The following is a 20,145-nucleotide window of genomic DNA, read 5'->3' on the forward strand; positions in this document are numbered from 1 at the left end:
TTGCATGGAACCAAGCTTTTGGTTTAAGTTGATCAGTAACATTCTTGATGTAAAAACCAATGTACAGTGCATAGCACAACGGTGTTTGTTTAGCATTGCACACCCTCACTGCTCTGTACGATGCAGGCAGCTCAGTCATTCTTCAGAGAGAAAGCTGAGTCGGTGAAGTCAGGGATCGTGAAAGCTGCAGATGGCACAAAGACCGTTTACAAGTGACCTGGCTTGACCATGAACACACTGTCCCTGGCACCTGAGGCGAAGTCACAGCTGTGCTCCCTTAGTCATCAGGTTCTTCACTTCGAAGCGTAGAAGCGTAGACTGACCCCACCACCAAAGGGTCAAGGAAGGAAGGCAGTGCTGATCCCGCTTACCTGGAATTTTAGCTTGTGCTGGTGGGAACAGTAGCGTCCGAGAGTCACCCAGTACTGTATGTGGGATAAAACTGAACCTTGAACTGCCTCATGAAATGACTTTATATTTTAGGACATGGGAAGAACAGAAGACAGAGCATGCTCTTTTAAGTCTGATAACATGGTTTCAAGCCCAGCCCCCCAGCCTTTCTTACCAATCAAGGACTTGGATCTGAAGGCAATTGTTTCTCTCGGTGGACTTGGAATCGCCGTTTGTCTACACTGTCCTCGTCACAGTGCAGTCTTTTTATTTCAGACCTACAGATTGTTTTTATATTTGTTGTCACAGTGTGACAATTTTTTTGTACAGTTGGTTTTAAGGTCTCCTCTGCCATTAGAGCCAGTAGGTTACAGCTATTGATGTAACTGTAGCTGCAATTTTTGTGCAGGACTGAGAAACACAGTGCATTATTTATTGCGGAATCATTGCTGCTAAATAACTACTGTCTGTTTATTTAACACAACAGTTGAATGCCTGAAGAAGTGGCAGTGGCTTTATTATATGTGAATGCATCTGTCTCTCCTCACGAATTGTTTTACTGCTGCATTTTTGTTTGCTTATTTGTTTTAAAATTAAACTGCAGTGTTTCCTGGAATGAAATTTATCGTTGCTTTACAGTAAAATAAGTAAGCCATATTGAACACCCTTAAGTTCATGTTGTATGCTTATTGAAATTTGGCAAGTAAAGTAGCACAGAGAAAGATCAGTCCATGATGTTTAGAAAAGCAAGTGATGCAGAAGTTGATTCCAGTAAGTGAATACCAGTAATTTGGGGGTGAGGGGTGGGGTGGGCTCACATTAGGCTCCAGCCATGAAAACACCAGAATTATTTATTTCTGTCTATTCCCCATTTTAGAAATTGTTGTTAGGTGCCGTTGAGTTGGTCCGGACTCATGATGACCCTATGTACACGGAAGAGAAACACTGCCTAGTGCTGCGCCAGCCTCATAATCATTGCTGTGCTTGCACCCTCCCTGTAGCCACTGTCATGGCATTGAGGGTCCTGCTCCAAGGACTGATCCTCCCTGACCTTTGTCCACAATGTGTGCGATGAAGTCACTTCTGTGGAGCCTTTGGAGCAAGACAGATATGTTCGTTCTTCTGGCACCCCATGGAATATTCGATATTCTTCCCCAGCATCGTAACTTACATGCCTCACTTCTCCTTGAGTCTTCTTTATTCATTGTCCAATGTTTTCAAACCTTTTGGTTTATAAATTAGTAAAATGACTGATGAAGTAAACATATTGATGCTATTGAAAATACTACGAGTCAAACACACCTTTGTCCTCAGGTGACATCTTTGCTTGTTAGCATTTTAAACAGGTCCTTTGCAGCAGAGCTGCCCAGTTCAATCCACTTTTATTTCTTGATGGCTGCTCCCATGGGCGTTGAGTGTGGAGCCAAGTAAAATGAAATCCTTGGCAACTTTATCGTTTCTCTGTAGTCTTGATACTGTGTATTGGTTCGCTTGTAGGATTGTTGTTCTCTTTGGGATGAGATGTGATCCATACTGAAGGCTGTGGTCTTTGATTTCCTTCAACAAGTGCTTCAAGCCCTCTTCCCTTTCAGCAAGCCAGGTGGTGTCATCTGTTTGTCCATCGGAGGTTGCTCATGAGTCTTCCTCCATACCTGTTGCTGCTTTCTTCTTCATCTAATCCAGCTTCTCAGCTTATTTAGACTTTCGAACTATCTACTGCATATTACCGGATATTTGTATAATAATACACTTAACTAACTTACATTATGCGTTCATTCAGTTAAACCTAAACCATACAAGTTCAGTCTGCACACGAAAGTTCTTGCTCACATTTGTTTTATATATTTTTCTTTTAATAGAAAGGATGATCTTTGGGGAACAATTTATTTCATTGAAGGACTGTGCTTATGTGTATGTTTAATAACATTCACTTGGAATCAGCTGAAAGCTGCAATATGTCTTTGAAATGAGCCATGATAAACTGCAATGAGAAAAATGAGAACATAGAAGGTTGTTATAAAGGGTTATAGGTATTATCTGTTTACCAGACATAGTATATATTTTACAGTTTTGATTATGCATCTCTTTGGACATTTACACATACCTTGGTGTTAATATCAGTGTTTTAAGCATTTGTGTTCACTTTTAAGGACTATTTGTTTAGTGCATCTTACAAATTATAAATCTTAATTGGTATATTTTGAATTGGTAATGTACATTTTTGGCTTTTAGATCATGACAATAGTCGTAACTTAATTTTTTTCCTGACTTTCACTGTAAAACATTCAGGGGCCCTATCATTTCTGTTCAGGAAATCTTGTGGTTTATTGTTGTTATTTAACAGTATTAAGTGAATTTTTGTATATTTCATTTTAACTTTATTTGTGAATAGTGATTGTGGCATGTTTGGGGTTATTTTAATATTTCATGATACTGCAATTTTAATTTTTAAAAACAAAATAATTTTCTGGAAGAAACAGACTCATGTGTCATTAATGGTGACTATTGGACCACTACTGCTTTTCACATTTGTAAATTGGTTTTCTGTTAAACCTGTAGCCTAACAAACTGCTGTTATTTCTAACTGACAGACATGTATTACTATTGTATTTTGAAGGTTATAAATATTATGTGGAACTTCCTCCATTTTGTTTTGAAATTTATAATAACAAAATCTCCATGTTGTTAAAAATGTGGTTTTGTTGAGTCACAGTTCTTTCTTGGGGAAGAAGGCTGTGCAGAATGGGGTCCAGTTCTTCTGATAATGAAGTCTCTTTGTGCCACGAGTGATTCCTAAGTGTATCTGTCCTATGTCTTTGAAGTGAGCCATGATAAACTACAATGAGAGAAAGGAGAACTTAGATGGTTGTTATAAAACATTTTAGGCATTAACTGATACCAGAGATCATATAGATTATATACTGTTTGTTACGCCACCCTGTTGTTATAGGATGGCATTCTCAATTATAAAGTATTAGATTGATCATTTTGTAGGAGATACACATGTATGTGCCTCTGTGTTGTGTGTATATTTGACCCACATACATTTGATTCTTGCATCTATCCAGTAGTTATCTAAAATACTGCTCCTTAGAAAGCCCACCGGGCTACTTCATTTTATTAACGTTTCATCAGAAAACAAGTACTTTTGGACACTAGGGCACCCTTTAGATCCCAGAAACTTTGTAGTAGAGAGAATTAAAACTCAGAAAATTTGAACCTCGAACAGTTTTGATTCATCTTGAACTGACAAGGTACCTAAAGTGAAAAAGGCTGCCTATTTTTGTTTCCTTTCCAAGTCGTGGTGGTCCCAGCACACACTGCATGTGCCGTTCTACCTATTGAGAAACCACTGTGCTCCATTTGATGCTAAAGCAGCTTAGGTTTGAAAGACTGCTCGTTAACATGTTATAATCATCCATCTTACGGTCTCAAGGCAATTCACATGACTTTAAAAGACTTACCCCCAAATATAACTCCTTTGTGTTTATTATTATTGTCACTGGTTTTATTTTCTGAATATTCTACTCTAGTTTCTTACAATGATTCTCTTTCTAAAAAATTTATTTATTTATTTTTAATTATTTTATTGAAGGCTCGTACAATTCCCATCACAGTCCATACATCCATCCATTGTGTCACGCACATATGTACATCTGTTGCCCTCATCAATCTCAAAACACCTGCCTTCCACTTTAGCTCTTAATATCATTTGCTCATTACCCCCCTTCCTCGTCCCTCCCCCATGAACCCTTCGTAATTCATAAATTATTATAGTTTTGTCATAAGTTACACTGTCCGACGTCTCCCTCCGCCCTTAATTTATGTCAGAATGTTAATGGGAACACAAACTCAGTATCAGACTGTTAAATTTACACACTTCTACATGCCCCAAAGGAGCCATGGTGGCACTATGGGTTAATCTTTAAGCTGCTTACCCCAAGTTTGGTGGTTCAAACCCATCAACCATTCATTCAGAGGCTCCCATAAAGGTTTAGTCTGGGAAGTCCTCTATAGGTCACTGTGAGTCAGACTCGGCTGTATAGCAGTGGTTGTGCTCCAAACTTGGCACCTCGCAGTGATTTTAACATATTACTTGGGCCCAAGGAAAGCAAAACTCGCCCCTCTTGTTCATCTAAAATTGGCTTTAACGTTTAAATTACTGGTTTTATGTAAGCAGGAATTTTCTTAAGCTACCACAGCCCTGGCAAAAGTTACTAATCACTGTCATTCACTGACCCAGAAAAGACCACAGAAGCCACCAATTTTCTATTAAAAGATTAAAACAAGAAAAGTGTAACCAAAAATATCACAAAATTTTAATCTATGATGATGTGGGGAACACTTCTCATCGTTGGCTTCTCCCAATGAGAAGCAAGGAAATTGGGCTGACTGATGGAAATCAAGGAGCCGGTGGCGTAATGGATTATAGGTTAAGCTGCTAACCAAAATGTCAGCAGTTCAAATCCACTGGTTCTGGGAGAAAGCTGACGCTTTCTACTCTAGTAGTTACCCTGGAAATCCACAGGGGCATTCTACTCCCTTTTAATGGGTGCTCTGAGTTAGCATCTACTCCTTGGTAGTGGGTTTGGGATTTGCAGGGAGGGAATCAACATTTCTGGAGGTGACCTCTGCAGAGCAGAGTGATGTAAGAGCTTGGAGGGGTGGGGGAGTGCTGTGTGTCTCGCTTAGTGATACACAGGCTCAGGCATGGAATTGTAGTGAGAAGCGGCTTGTGAGTTGTACAAGACTTCCGTGGGGCTCTGCTGAGTTGTTCTTAGAGCAGTTCTAGTGAAAATACTGCCTCAAATGTTTCGGCCAGTTCTCCACCTACACAACATGGTTCCCATTCTTACAGCCATGGTCCGTCAGCATTGTAGTCTATGTGTTATTTCCTTATTTTTGGATACATGATACTAAGGTGGTCAGTTTAGACGGTGTGCGTGTGTGTACTCTTTTCTCCCCTAGAAACAAGAAAGCCCAATTCTGCCATTGTGTACTTCACAGAGTCTTAGTCTGCCTACCTTTTCATGACTTCTTATTGAACTAGATGTCCCCTCTCACTTTTGAATTTAGAATTAAATTCTCTTACTACATGTTTTTTTAAGGAGCCATGCTTGCATAAGCGATTAAGTGCTTGTCTACTAACCAAGCACTTGGTTGGTTGGTTCACAAGCTCCAATTGCTCCTTGGGGGAAAGTGATGGCAGTCTGCAGCTGTTAAGATTACAGCATGGGAAACCCTGTGGGGGTTGGGGGGGGATCATGAGTTAGAATTGACTTGATGACAACAAGTAGTGTCTTGCTAATTTCTGCATTTCTATGTCACATGATGGTGAGCTGTAGACTGTGCTCAGTGTAAATGCAACTACATTGGTGATTGAGTTTCCCAAATGCTTTATATTACCCCAACCTGAAACACCCTCTAACTTCTGCCCAGAGCACTCACGTCTCTGTTCTTTTCTCTGCCACTCTTAATCATTCTTCAGGTTTCAATGATTTCTTCCAAAAAGTGTCCTAGAGACCTACTCTCCACACATCAACCCTACCACCAAGACTGGGTTCAAAAACTAAATTCATTGCCATTGAATGGATTCTGGCTCATACTGACCTTATAGGACAGAGTAGAACTGTTCTTTTGGGTTTCCAGGGCTGTAAATCTGTACAGGAATAGGCAGTCTCATCATTTTTCCCAGGAAGTGGTTGATAAGTTCAAACCTCTGACCTTGTGGTTAGCTCTTTAATGCATAGCCCTCTACGTCTCCGAAGCTCTTGTTATTTGCCTCTGCTTTTGTTGATTTAATTCAAATACACATGCAGCGAGCAATCCTGAGTGATAAGTAATCTTCATCCATTACATAATATTTAATTGGCCTTGTTTTTTCTCGATGAATGAACGAAGACAAAGCAAAAGCAAACAAACTCACTGCCGTTAAGTTGATGCTGACTCATGGCAGTCAGGAATTGGATGTTCAAACACAAAAGAAATAGTGTTTTCCTAGTAGGCAAAATATGGGACTCTTCGGAAATGTGAACCAACTTATTTATAATCAAACATTTGTACACACACACACACACACACACATACAAGCACACCTGGGGAGAATGAGATTGGGAGTCAAGTCAATACAAGAGTCTGAAGTAGGGCCAGTGGTACAATGAAGAGAGATTGCTTTCCAGGAAAAGGGTGGTGGCAATAGGTATTGAAGGTTCATGTGTTCGGTGTAAAGATGTAGACAGCTACATCCTAAGCCGGCAGTGAGGAACCTTTTTTTCTGCCAAGAGCCAATTGGATATTTATAACAGCATTTGTGGACCTTAATGGTCTAACATTTAATTAACTCGCCACTAATGTGATGACTGTCCAGGACCACAATGGTGTAGTGGTTACTCATTAGGCTGCTAACGGCAAGGTGGACAGTTCAAAGCCACTAGCCACTTCAAGGGGGCAAAACAAGGGTATGAACTCTGGCTAAGAGTTACAATCGCGGAAACCTACAGGAGCCGTTTTCTGTTCCAAAGGGCACCACGTGTTGGAATCACGGCAGTGAGTTTGGTTTGGGGAATGTGATGTTTGAGACTGCCTCTCCTGGGTGAGGTGTGTGATGTTAGCTGGTGTTGATGACAATCCCCATTACACTGTCACTTAAATTCAGGCCGCAATCAAGGTCACTAGGATCAGAGTGCTGGGTTTGCAATCTGGCTAGCTTTATGATCCTGTGAAGTTACTAGACCTCTTTGGACCTCATATTTCCTCATTTGTAAAATTATATATGCTATTACTTCTTTCATAGGGCTGTTGGAAGGATTGAGTAAAATAATCCATGATATGTACTATATATACTTGTGTATAAGTCAAGTTTTTCAGCACATTTTTAATGCAGTTTTTGTGGTAAAATCAGGTGCCCTGGCTGATAGTCAGGTTGGCGTATATTCGAGTATATACAGTACATAGAGCAATGTCTCTCTCATACGCAGCTTTTAAAGTCGTTGCTATTATCAACTGAAATGATGTCGCCTAGTGTTAAAATGATATCATGTAGTAATGAAATGATGTCACCTAGTGATGAAATAAAGTGGTTTAAGAATTTGACTGCTAATCGAAATCAGGTCAGCCACTCCAGGAGAAAGATGTGGGTGGCAATCTGCTTTCCATGAAGATTTGCAGCCGTGGAAACCCTATGGGGCAGTTGTACTCTGATTTGATAGCAGTGGTGTTGGGATTTAGTGATAAAATAGTAAGTAGGTCTCAGGCCTCATTCATGTGGGAGAGGGCAATTAGACAGTGTTTTCCTCAGGGTGAAGCCTGAAAGTAGGTTCCCACGATCTCAGATAACAACCAAGGGAGTGTGTGCATGGGGGAGAGACACTGGTGAATATTAAAGCATAAAAGGGCATTTAATAGGAGTGATTCAGGCCACCCCATAAGTACAAATTGTTTAGTTAACTTCATGACAAGGACCAGGATTCCATTTTCAAAATGGTACCTGGAAAGTAGTTCCCAAAACTCACTTCAATCAATGCCTGCCCCTTCCTGCAGGTGTGATACACCACATGCTGCTCTGAGGGCGCCAGAGTTCAGGCACAGAGCGTCTTGTGGCAGAAGCTCCATTACCCAGGGTTTCTCCGTGTGCCCCTCTCCCCAACCTAGACACGCCCATACAGGCTCACGTTAGCTTTAGGGATGCCTTTGAGCTCATCCAGCTCCACCTGGAGGTGAGGCCAGGAGGGCCAGGAACCCTTCTCACCAGGTGTAGCCCAGCATATCCCCGTTATTTACAAAGTGGCTGAGAGAAGGTGGTAACTGAGTGTCTCCCTTCCACAAGGCTCCCAACTCAGTACAGTGTCTGATGAAGCTTACAATGTAGATCAGAGGACCCCTTTTTAAACCTACTGTCCCCTGTAAGTCACCCTCAATACTAATATTTTATTCTTAACACGTCAGTTTACAGATTCTACATAGGAGGTAAGGGTGCAGCTCTGCGGAAGAAAGACTGGCGGTCTAGTCTGCTGCTGTAGATCCACAGGCTTGGAAAGAAACCCTTTGGGCAGTTCTGTGTCTTGGAAGGTCACTGAGTCAGAATTGACATGATGCCTGAGCGTGTATCAAGGAGCTCTGATGATGGCTGAGAGGAGCCCTGGTGGTGTAGTGCTTAGGCATTGGGCTGATACCTACAAGGTTGGCAGTTCAAAACTGCCCGTCGCCCAGTAGAAGAAAGACAAAGCATATTATTTTCATAAAGTCCTGCAGAGTCACTGAGTTGGAATCAATGTGATGACAGTGATAATAGCTGTGGGTTAGGCACTAGGCCGTTCAAACCTCCAGCTACGCAGATAAGGCCATCTGCTCTGGAAAGGATCATACGAGTTGGAGTTGACTGGTGGTGGTGGTAGTTTGGTGTGTTTTGAAATGCCATGCTGAAAAGCTAGATAAGACTAATGTTCTGTGTAAAAGTGAATTTGGATCATCTCAAGTAAATGGAACTAAACCAACCCACCAGCTTCCTTTTATCACAAAGTATTTATTGACCAAAAGAATATAACAATAAAAACAGTACATATATGGAAGTGGATGGACATCTGCAACCGTAGAAAAGATATAGTATACAAAGAGACCAGTGTCCAAATGATAGGTTTATACAACTTTTCAGTCATAATAGTAGTTTAACACTGAACAAGTACACCTGTAAAAAGAAGAAAGGTGCTTGAAAAGTTCTTTGGACCTATTTTCTGACTCAAGACTTCTATTTAAAACAAACAATGGGCCTGAGGGTTATGATTCAGTACTTCTGTGTGTGTTTTTTGATCCACCCAAAAAGAAAATCTTTTTCATTTCTAATGTATCTACCATCTCCATTTAATCATTTGACTATTTCCAGGCAGCATTTGCAGTTAAAAATGATACTAAAGATATTTGAGGGTAAGATTTATACACATCAACTTTCTAGCTTCTGTAGAGGATGTTGGACCCTTTGTTTCACCCAAAGCAGTGCTGTGTCTTGTTCTGGGGCAGTCATGCTAGAGGCAGGCATCAGAAACAAGGAAATGAGCACTCATCCTGGTCCCAGCTCCAGTGGGCTGTGTGCGTAGCCCAGCTTCTGTGCATCTGTAAACAGCGGGTGGGGGCATCACTCTCGAAGGCCCCTTCTAGCGCGAACCTTTTGTATCTGGTGGCTATCGGTTCCCTGGAAGCTCCCCTCAGAGGGCAGTGTCGGTCACATCTGTAGATGTTGGAACCAGTCCTATTACTTTATAGTCCCAATGCATATTAGAATATTTCGATTTTTCCCCTAAGTGCAGGCCATGTAACCCCTAATATCTGAACAAGAAATTGAAAATCCCGTGAATGATTAAACCACCTTTCACATGGATCTCGACTACTGGTGAGTAGTTTGCGGAATCTTGAGATGTGTGCCTGGTTGGGGCAGATGGTTAACACTCGGCTGCTAGCTGAAAGGTTGGGACTTTTGATTCTACAGTGAAGGGCCTCCGAAGAAAGGCCTGGTGATCTACTTCTGGAAAAGCCGCCTGTGAGAACCTAGTAGAGCACAACGCCACTGTGACACTCCTGGGGTTTCCAAGAGTCCCTCTCAACTCGGTAACAACGGATGGGCTCCACCCTGGGTTGAGTACTGGCCACTTTCCATTTCACTTATCTTACACTAGCACTTTCCTACTGCATGTACAGAGCGTTGCCTCCAGAGTGGGGCCTGCTAGTGGGTCCAGGGAAGAGAATATAGGTTTTATTACCACTGCACAAAGGAATTCCCTGCAGGAAGTTCCACGTTGTTGCATCACCAACCAGTGCAGCTTCACAGGGATGAGGGTGCCAGGGGATTTTCTCTCAGATCACATTGCCTTCATCTGCACCATACAGTTAGTAATGAATCCATAGAGCACAGTGTGCCCTGCCTGTTGCCTCAAGCAAGGCTATGCCTGTAGATCCGGAGCTACTCAGTGCCACAAAACTGGTCCCCGAGGCTACAGAATTGCTTTTCCTTACTTGTGTGCATCAGTCTGGGGGTCCTCCTAGAGCATCAGCTCTCTCCGTGCGAATAATGGCTCCAGGGGTTTAGAGACAGTCTCACTTGTATATTGACCCCTTAAGTACATCAAAGGTGGGGGTACTAGGGTGGGTTATTTGAAGTAGGGACACACTAACCTGGAGATAGTCCAGGAGCACATGCGGAGTGAACTCGATGGCCATAGCATTCCCATCATTCTGTTTGGGAGGTGGATAAAAGATCACTGCAGATGGCTAAGGGGCTAGCCTTTCAGAATTCATTTTAAGAAATGCACTTACAACACATTTTTATGAATGTTTATTGTCTAAATATGGCTTCGTTTGTTCTTATAAAACGTCACTTGGGCATTACATTTACTGAGTTTCAGTCCAAGAGAGGTCCCAAGGCAATCCTTACACAATTGAAAGCACACAAAAGAAAGGAAAAATATAGATATATGCGTATGCTTTCATATTGCCTACTTGTGAAAAATAATGAAATTCTACTAGAGAACTGTTTGATGCTAATTTTTTGTCTCAAACATCTTTCTCTTAATACTAAAAAATATAAACCATTTACATAAAACTAATTGCGAAGGAAGAAGGCACAGCTGGTTATAGTGGCTAGATGCACAGTTCAGCATATGCAGAATTAAAAGGGAAACAAGCTTCACATCCTTATTAGTTACACAGAAATTCATTAAGGAAAGTTCTTCACTGTCAACAGTGTTCAACACTTAAGAGCTAAGAGGATATTAAAAAGAAAAAAACATTAAAATTCATTTAATGCAAAACAGATTTTCATATATACTCGAGTATAAAAAAAAAACACCCAAAACCCAGTTTTCAAAATGCTAACATCATCTTGATTATCCATGTTCTGCAAAGTGCAAACCAAATTAGCCGAGTTTCACAATGTCCTTCTCGTGACACAGGTAAACTAGTCCATGAGGACACGTCGGTTCCTTCCGTGACTGAGTCCTTAATCGCAGCAAGACGTCATCAGGACTTCTGAGGGTTGGAAGAAAGCAGGACAGGAGAAGCAGCTCGCTCCAGGCTGGGGATTGGCACGGGCATGTGGCTGTTCAGCAGCGTTGGAAACTGTAGGGAAGCAGAGTTGCACAATCACTACCTACCCCACGCCATGGCCAAGAGTTGCAGTCTCGGTAGCCCTCGACAGTCCCGAGTAGACCACACCTCGGGTGGAGGCCCGCTGCCAGTCTCTTACAGAATGAGTCACGGGAAGGTGACAACGTGACCAAGATGAAGGGAAGTGAACGGGAGAAGGCCCAGCAAATGTCTTTGATTTCTTTATATGGATAGACTACAAGGACATCCAGGTCCTTAATACGGTGTTAGCACGTGTTCGTTCTAATCAAGGAAACCACTGCCCTCGAGGCCGTTCCAACTCATAGACCCTGTTGGGCAAAGCAGAGCTGCCCCGAGGGTTTCCGGGCTGTGAGTCTTCACCAAGACTGCGGCGCAGACATCTCACCTTCCACTGTGGAGCAGCTCGTGGAATGTTCTAATACAACAGGAAAAGCGGTGCCAAGCTACTTACAGTGCTGATTTGCCTGCAGTGTTTAGGAAAAAAAGAATCATGTGGAAAACGCTAAATCCCTGATTATTCTTCACATAGGACTCAGTTCTTTCTAATCATTGTACTTTGGAATGTGCCGGTGGTTTTCCTGAATCCTGCAGAGATGTTTTTTCTGAGTAACGATGAAAGCTGAAGAGGGTCTCATTTTGAAGCTGAGGAATATGTTCTACTTGACATGATACGATTCTAGTTACAACAATACCAAGCAGATCAGTCATCAGGAGCAAAGCTTAATATTAATGGCTGAATTACTCATAAATAAGGGTAGCTAAAAGATGTATATGCTTTGATAACAAGATCTATCAGCTATATTCCCCATAGACACAACTATTCAAAGCCCATGTTTAGTATGTGACTAGACAGCTAGATGTTCTTGGCCTAATAGGATACAAGGAGCCCTGCAGGTGCAGTGGGCTAAGTGTCGACCTGCTAACCAGAGGTGGGAGTAGCTGGAACCCACAAGCTCTGTGTGGGGGAAATCAAAGGTGAGCCAGTTCTCTGCCCTTTAGAGCTGCTGGGAATGGGAATCTACTCCGAGGCAGTGGGCTTGATAGGGTTTGGGGAGGAGATGTCAAAATGACCTGGCCTATCTCCTACCTCAACCCTATTGAGACCTTAAATATCACACTCTAGAAGCTAGCACATGTTAAAGTACAACCAATATTTGTACAAGTCGATATATTTTTGCAATTTTCAAGTTATTCCAGCAACTAGTACATAGACTCACATTTTTAAAATCACTCCTCTGTCTCATCCTGGTTTTCATGATCTCCAAAAAGACCCAAACTCACGGCTGACTAAAGCAATGGTAAGAGACAGAGTAGAACTGCCCATGTGAGCTTCCACGGCTGTAAATTTCATGACAGGAAACCTCCTTCATGGGAGGCTCGAATGACCAACCTTTGGCGTTACCAGTTCAACAAGTAACCCAGCTCAACAAGTAACCCACTACACACTTTAGGGTTCCATAGTTTTTACTACCGACTTACTCCAAGTCTTTCCATTTTACCTCTGAATGTTCTCCAAATTGGTCTCTGTGTCCACAGTTCTAATCTAAGAAATATGGGGTCCTGGTTATGAGTTGGGCTACAATCAGCTAGGTCAGCAGTTCGAAACACCAGCAGCTCTGAAGAAGGGGCTTTCTACTCCCATACGAAGTTACACTCACAATCTCACGGGCAGTTCTAGCCTGCCCTATCGGGTCTCTACGAGTCGGCTTAGACTTAATGGCAGTCAGTTTGGTTTTGGGTTTGGAATCTAAACTAAGGAGCCCTGATGGTGCTGGAGAGTAAACTGGGTATTTCAAACCCGCCAGCCACTCGGCCTGAGCAGGCCGTCAGCTCCCATGAAGGTGTACACCAGTGGTTCTCAACCTTCCTAATACAGGTCCTCATGTGGTGGTGATCCCCCAACCATAAAATTATTTTCGTTGCTACTTCATAACTAATTTTGCTGCTGTTATGAATTGGGTGACCCCTGTGAAAGGGTCGTTTGACCCACCCGCAAAGGGGTCGCGAGCCATAGGTTGAGAACCGCTGGTGTACGGCCTCAGAAACCCTACACAGGGTCCTTATGGAAACCCTACACAGGGTCCTTATGAATGGGAATCCACTCGATGGCAGGAGTTTGGATTTTTTTTTTTTCTTTTTCTCAAAGACGAGTCTTCCCAGGACCTGGAACAGTGGGACACATCCCCTGCCCCTCCACACACGCCCTGCAGTCCGTGTCCCACAATGCCATCGTGATTTCTTTCCACCACGGAGATTCCATCATACCATCTCTAGCTTCACAGAGCCGCTGGGAGCTCTCGTGGCCGTGCAGTGTGAAGGGAAGTGCCGGCAGCCTGTTCTTCCAGGTCCTTCCGGAACTGAACTGAAAGTCAGGGCCATTTCCCAATCACGCTCACCTGGAATGTGCGCTGTCTAATGAAATCCGTCAGGTACCTCCTTACCAGCCGAGCTCCACTTCCTCGAGGGGCCCCTGCCCAGCCCCAACCCTCACTGGGTTCCTGTAGCACTTCGCCCACCATCCTTATCCACACCTTCTGCCCACCCTTCCCTCTCTGCCTCAGGTCGCCCCAATCATCGCTGGGCCACCTTTGTTGAAAGGCACATTACAGGAGCGTCCTCAAGGGAAAACTCACTGGCTCTGCCTTGTTCTCAAGAGGTGTTGAGTGGGTGAAGGGAGACATCAGGCAGGGCAAGATATGACAAAATAGTAATTGATAAATTATCAAGGGTTCATGAGGGAAGGGGGAGCGGGGAGGGAGGGGAAAAAGGAGGAGCTGATGCCAGGGGCTTAGGTGGAGAGCAAATGTTTTGAGAATGATGAGGGCAATGAATATACAAACATGCTTTACACAATTGATATATGTATGGATTGCGATGAGTTGTATGAGCCCCTAATAAAACGATTTTTTAAAAAAGGTGTTTGGGGATACGAGGCATATTCAAAATTCACTCAAACTCTGCTACAAAAAGCCAATGGAACAGCCCTGTAGGCAACTCAGAATGCCAACCGGTCCGGCTGAGAATGAGATGTCGCTCTATTGGTCATAACAGAGGATGATAACTCTTAGGGTCCAGACCTGGTTTTTCTCTCCCTGTGATCATGGCAGGAGACTTGCCAACGTCACTGTAAGTCAGATCTGGAGTCCTGGTGGTTTAGGTGTTAGGCTGCTAATAGTCAGCTGTTTGAAGCCACCATCCACTCCGACAGAGAGACTTTCTACTCCCAGAACGTTACTGTCTCAGAAACCCACAGGGCAGTTCTACCTGGTCCTCTACAGTTGCTGGGATTCAGTCAACTTGTCAACTTGATGGTTTTCCATGTGGTAGGTCGAGTTTTCCCCAACACATCTATAGCGTCATGACAGAGGCTAATCATTGGTACTTAGGAGGGACAAAATGTCTTTCCTCAGTGTAAGCACTGTTAACAGGTGTCTGGATTTTGAGTATCCATCATATGTAATATCTAGTGTTAGAAATCAGAAAGATTTCTGATTATGAATAGTCCTCATCCTGTTTTTGTTCCTCTGGTCTACGCTTTCCAAATTGCTACTTTCCATTGTTATCACACGCAGCCACTCTCTCCATAGAGACTAATCCTGTTTTGAAAGGCACACAATTGTTTTCCTTAGACTCGTGTATCCAGCCGCCCAAGAAAGATGTCCCCTGGTCATGTCACCTGAGTGGCAAGGCTGTTGTGTGCCTAAAGGGGTATTTTCAATGGCTCCAGGAGAGGGCAAAGCCAATTGGTGAAATTAAGATTCACATTGTGGGCAGGGAATGCGTACAGGCAAAGGCTTCCTGGGCAGCTGGCGGTGGTGACCCGTACGGTATGGTTCTTGCGCCAGCACCACCACCAGCACTGGCACAGAACCAGCCAAATCCCTTGCATTAGACTCAACATTCTGACCTGCCTTTGAGAACCGTTGGTCTCCAGGGGGTTCTGATAACATCTGGGTTCCCTGCAGACAGGAAATGTTATTTTGAGACTACTAGACTCTGATACTCTAGAAAAGGTTATTATATAACCCACAGCATCCCAAACTTATTTGGCCTACCACCACCTCCTTTTCAGAAAAAGAATTACTCCCTGCCGCGGACAATGAAAAGCTGTGTACTACAGCCCATGATCCGGGGTAAAGTGTAGGCATCTGCTTTTGCAGCCCCACTCATTGTTCCCACGCCTCTCAGGGGCAATATCAACCACTCTGGGAAATACTAAGGGAAGGGGACACAGAACTCCCAACCACTCATTCTCAAATCTCCCCCAGCTCCCCACCCTCCATCCATCCCTGTGTTCAACTCTAGGATTAGTGTTAGTACTGCAATCCACGAAGTCTACTGCTGTCATACAGCTCTGTTCTGCGCTACTCGCCGCTGCAGTTCTGGTTCGGGGGAACACACGTGTGCAGAAGAGAGCTGCTTCAGGGCGTTTCATTACTTCCGAGGCAACTTTGGGTGGGTTAGAGCCACCAAATCTTTCAGCTCTTAGCTCGACACTCCACCTGTGCTGCCACCCTGGGGCCGATACTAGAAGACTGCTGCTTCCATCTGGAAACTTTCAGGACATGAGGCCTGCTAGTATTGCACCAAACAATCAGTATTCGTAACCCAAACCTTCTCCACCTTCCATCGCTCACTACGTTTTGTTCACTGAATTTGTAAGCATTTGTTTCCCTGCCTGAGAGAACATGGTCAGGCTGGCTGGGCAAGACCACAGCCTTGTGATGGGAGCATGGGTCCAGGAAGAGAAGAAACCGACTGACGCTAGGGACAGAGTCCCATCGTGACACCCTGCACCAGCCTCAGCAAGAAACCAGAGCAGCATGATAGCAATCAAACCGCTTTACCCCCACCTCCTCCCACCCCACCTCCGCTGCCACCAAGTCCATCTCCACCCGATGGAGGGTTTCCGAGACCCTAAATCTTTATGGGAGCAGAGAGCCTCAACTGTCTCCCACAGAGCTGCTGGTGGGTGGGAACCGCTCACCTGATGGTTAACAGTTCAGTGCACAGCCCACTACACCAGCAGAACCAAACCAAGGGCACTGTTGTTACTTTGGAGGATTTATGAGGGCGGGGAGTCCCTCCGAAGTTCTCTAGATGAAAGAGTTCATGCCCACATGCTCACCTGGAACAGCGTGTTTGGCCCTTGCAGCCTGGCAGGACTCAGCGGAGCAACAGGACTAAGGCTGCTCCAGAAATGTATGCTGGATAGCAGTGGACTCGGGGTCAAAAGCAATCCATTTGGTGTCTGGGGAAGAAAGCAAACAGACAATGCTTGAGGTAGGCATCACTTGATCCCTGCAGGCTCAACAGTAGCAGAGTGGTTAGGCTTGCTGGGGATGGGTCAGGGAACCAATCCTCGCCGTCTTGGGAACATCTGGCAATGTTTCTCCTGCAAGCCTGGACCTGGTCTCCTTGTTCTTTCCTGAAATGCTAATTCCGTTTGAAGGTTTATGAACAAGAGAGGTACTGACAAGACACCATTCCTGATTATGCTACTGGAAAACTCAAGGTCGGAGCAACTTTTGCCGGGGCACAGTCTGCAACTTGCTCACCCTCCAGATTCAGAAAGGGGAGTTCTGAATGTGTCCAAGCCAAACAGGATTCTCTGAGTGGGCTTGATTTTCTCTTATCTACGTCTCTCTCCTCTACATGTTCTTCCCTTATTTCCCCAGCCATGTCTCCATGCACAGTTCCTGACAGCGACTTGTTCTCTGAGTCATGTACCCATTCTCAGCCTCCTTTTCTGAAATGTCTCCCCACCCTACCCTCAGTAGTCACATACACTCACTGTCTGCTGAGGTCCCTGCCTAATTCTCTGAATTGCTGCTGTCCGTCCGATCCCAGGTAGATGGTTCTCAAAGGAACACAGTGCTCAAGGAAGACGTGCTTTATTAAGAGCAAGTACTGTTTGGTTTTAAAGAAGGATTCAAGAGATTTGAGGTTTAAAGATTATCTTAAGGCAACCTTGTTACGGGTTCATCTGTACTCTGTGCTCCAGGCTGTCTGGAGCCTAGGAGGACTTAGAATTCTGTCGTGCATTTCCCTCCTTTTGATCAGAATTCTTCTATGGAATCTCTGATAAAACTGCTCAGTGATGGCAGGTGGGCACCATCTAGTTCTTCTGGTCTTGTGTCATATGCCACATCCTCCTCTGGTTCCTGATATTACTTCTTCCTTTGTTGTTCTAGAATAATTGTTATACATTGTATGATTACTCGCAAGCTTTAAAAACCTCCGGCATTACATACACTTCAACTATGCATCTCATGGAAAGATTAATCATGACCGAAGGGATTAACTGAGATGTCCCAAGAAACCATGACCCTAAACTTGAACTTCAAGGAACCAAATCTCATGAGGTGACTGGTGGTACATAAGCAGCCTCCGCAGCTCCTCTGTTATTGTCATCAATGTATCACACAGCTTCTTGCCACTTCAACTTTTTATAGGTATACAACTTACAGACAGCACTTAATAATCAAAACCAAACCCACCGTCATCAAACTGATTTCAACTCAAAGCAATTCTATAGGACAGAGTAGAACTGCTCCATGGGGTTTCCCAGCCTGTTATTTTCACTAGAGCAGACAGCTCCATCTTTCTCTGGCAGAGCAGAGAAGCTGATGGGGTTTGAACTGCCGACCTTGTAGTCAGCAGCCTAACAGTTCCCCCTTACTGTGCCACCAAGGTGCCTATCAGCTGGATAACCCCGCCTCTAATCCCTGTGTTGTTTCCATCGCCTTGGACTCTCCCTTGCTCCCAACACTGGTAACCACCCATGCATTTTGTTATCTATTTGCTTTTTCTCTTTATGTAAGTGAGGTCCTGCAAAGGTGTCTGGTAGTGCAGCGAGTGAACCATGGGCTGCCGCTGCCCACCCCAGGATCAGCCTCACCAGCTGCTCTGTAAAGATTCACAGTCTCAGAAACTTGAGCGGTTCTACTCTGGCCGCTAGGGTTGCCGTGAGTTGAATTAACTCTCTGGCAGTGGGTTTTCTGATCTGAAGTCATGCAATACTTGTTTTTGTGTGTGACTGATCTCACTTGTTATAATCTCTCCGTGGTCCATCTACACGGTAGCATGCATTCAGACTCTTATTTTTTCCTCCTGCGTGATTAATATTCCATTGTACATAAGCATCCCATCTTGTTTATTCATCTGTGGCTGGTAATGTAGGTGGTTTCCATCTTTTAGCTACTGTGAATAGCGCTGTCTGCGTCTCTGCCCTCCGGTCGTTTGGGTACAGACTGAGACAAGGCCTTGCGACATCCTGTGGCAGCAAGTGCCATCTTTGGATTTTGAGGAACTGCCTCACTCTTTGCTGCACCCCTTTGCCTTCTCACGGGCCATTCTCAGTTCTGCCACAGCCTCGCCAACATTTGTGCTTTTGTTGCCTTTTCTTTGTGTTTTTCAAACCCTGGCCTGGCCATCCTCGTAGGAGTGAAGTGGCCTCTCACTGTGGTTGGGATTAGCTTCTTTCTGCTGGCTAAGGATGCTGAGCATCTGTTGTGTCTGGTGGCCATTGGAGTGTCAGCTCCACTTTCTCCTTTCGCTACAGTCAGTTCCCATTGCTTTGGGCACACACACACACACACACACTCCCTAAACTTCACTTTCCCTCTCCATGGTCCTTTAACAGCTTCTCCCGAGGCGCTGAGCTCCTTTTTTCCAGATTTCACTCGGGACATGGAGTTGAAGAGAATCCATCGCCTTGGCAATGGTGTAAGAAAGCCCCCCAAACCCATTCTTGTCAGATTGGGTGTAAAGCCAGCCATCTGGGTTTCCCATGAGCTTGCCAAGCACTGCATTTGCTTGGCCACATGCAGAGAGAGTGCTGGCTTGCCAGGCAGGGAGGAAGCCGAAGACAGGCAGCCCAGTGGCTCTGCTGGTAAATCTGCACGCGGAAGAGGCAAGCTCCTGGCCTAGGGCAGGTTTAGCACCTCTGTTGGCTGGACAGAGCCCTGGGGGACTTGTGATGTCAATAAGGCGCTGGGTGTGAGAAGCAGCACAGCGCAGGCATCAGCGGCTCCAAGTACATCGCGCTGGATGCGAATGCCAAGGCGCTTCTGCCCAGCACTGGCCTCCGCAGTCCGTGGAGGCCTGATCTGTTCCCGGGAGGGACCCAAACCCCCAGAGGTTCTCATACGGTGAAGCGGCTGGAAGCTACTAAACTGCTTAATACCCGTTATGGAGGCCTCTGGCTCCACAGCCTTTCCTACATATCGAATGGCTGAGGCGGCCAGGATAAACACAGCTTTGGAATAAGCTTCCTGTCCGGGCCAGCCCACGGCAATTTCTGAAACTGATGAGGCCATCTGAATCACCGGTCGAGGTTGAACAGTTAACACAGGGCTCTGCCGGGGATCCCGTCTCAGAACTACTATTTCCTGGCTATGCGACCTGAGGCAAGTGGCTGAATGGCTCCAGGCCTCAATCTTCTAATCGGTGACATGGAGAGAGTAAAGATTCCTACAGTACAGGTGTATCCAGAAGATGAAATACCATGATCTGCATAAAGCTTCTCACTGCGTGTCTGGCCCATCCTTAGCAAATGTTCAGCGAGCGTCAGATACCGTTAACATGCTTCGTACTTAAAAGAATACTTGGATTGGATGGTCGAGTTGGTCATCACAGGCG

The 20,145-nt window shown here is 44.6% G+C and overlaps 2 protein-coding genes across 4 annotated transcripts in view; one reads left to right on the top strand and one right to left on the bottom strand.

Annotated features, from left to right (window-relative positions):
- CDK17 (cyclin dependent kinase 17) overlaps window positions 1-3,613 on the top strand; it is a 41,296-nt gene extending 37,683 nt beyond the window's left edge. Inside the window, exon 16 of one of the 2 annotated variants that reach the window (XM_004700377.2) lies at window positions 484-3,613. In XM_004700377.2, the coding sequence (XP_004700434.1) occupies window positions 484-521 (38 nt within the window). In that variant the 3' untranslated portion in view covers window positions 522-3,613. The remainder of the gene's footprint in view (window positions 1-483) is intronic. The other variant, XM_045290287.1, reaches the window with a different exon arrangement.
- Window positions 3,614-10,695: 7,082 nt separating this feature from the next.
- Window positions 10,696-20,145, bottom strand: part of ELK3 (ETS transcription factor ELK3) — a 62,630-nt gene continuing 53,180 nt past the window's right edge. For both annotated transcript variants that reach the window (XM_045291881.1, XM_004700378.2), the window contains exons 4-5: window positions 16,631-16,753; window positions 10,696-11,493 (exon numbers count right to left, since the gene is read on the bottom strand). In XM_045291881.1, coding sequence (XP_045147816.1) covers window positions 11,395-11,493; window positions 16,631-16,753 — 222 coding nt within the window. In that variant the 3' untranslated portion in view covers window positions 10,696-11,394. The remainder of the gene's footprint in view (window positions 11,494-16,630; window positions 16,754-20,145) is intronic.

This window comes from Echinops telfairi, unplaced genomic scaffold, assembly GCF_000313985.2.
Source record: "Echinops telfairi isolate 266 unplaced genomic scaffold, ASM31398v2 ScPeMD7_2;HRSCAF=8, whole genome shotgun sequence".
Classification (NCBI taxonomy): Eukaryota; Metazoa; Chordata; class Mammalia; order Afrosoricida; family Tenrecidae; genus Echinops; species Echinops telfairi.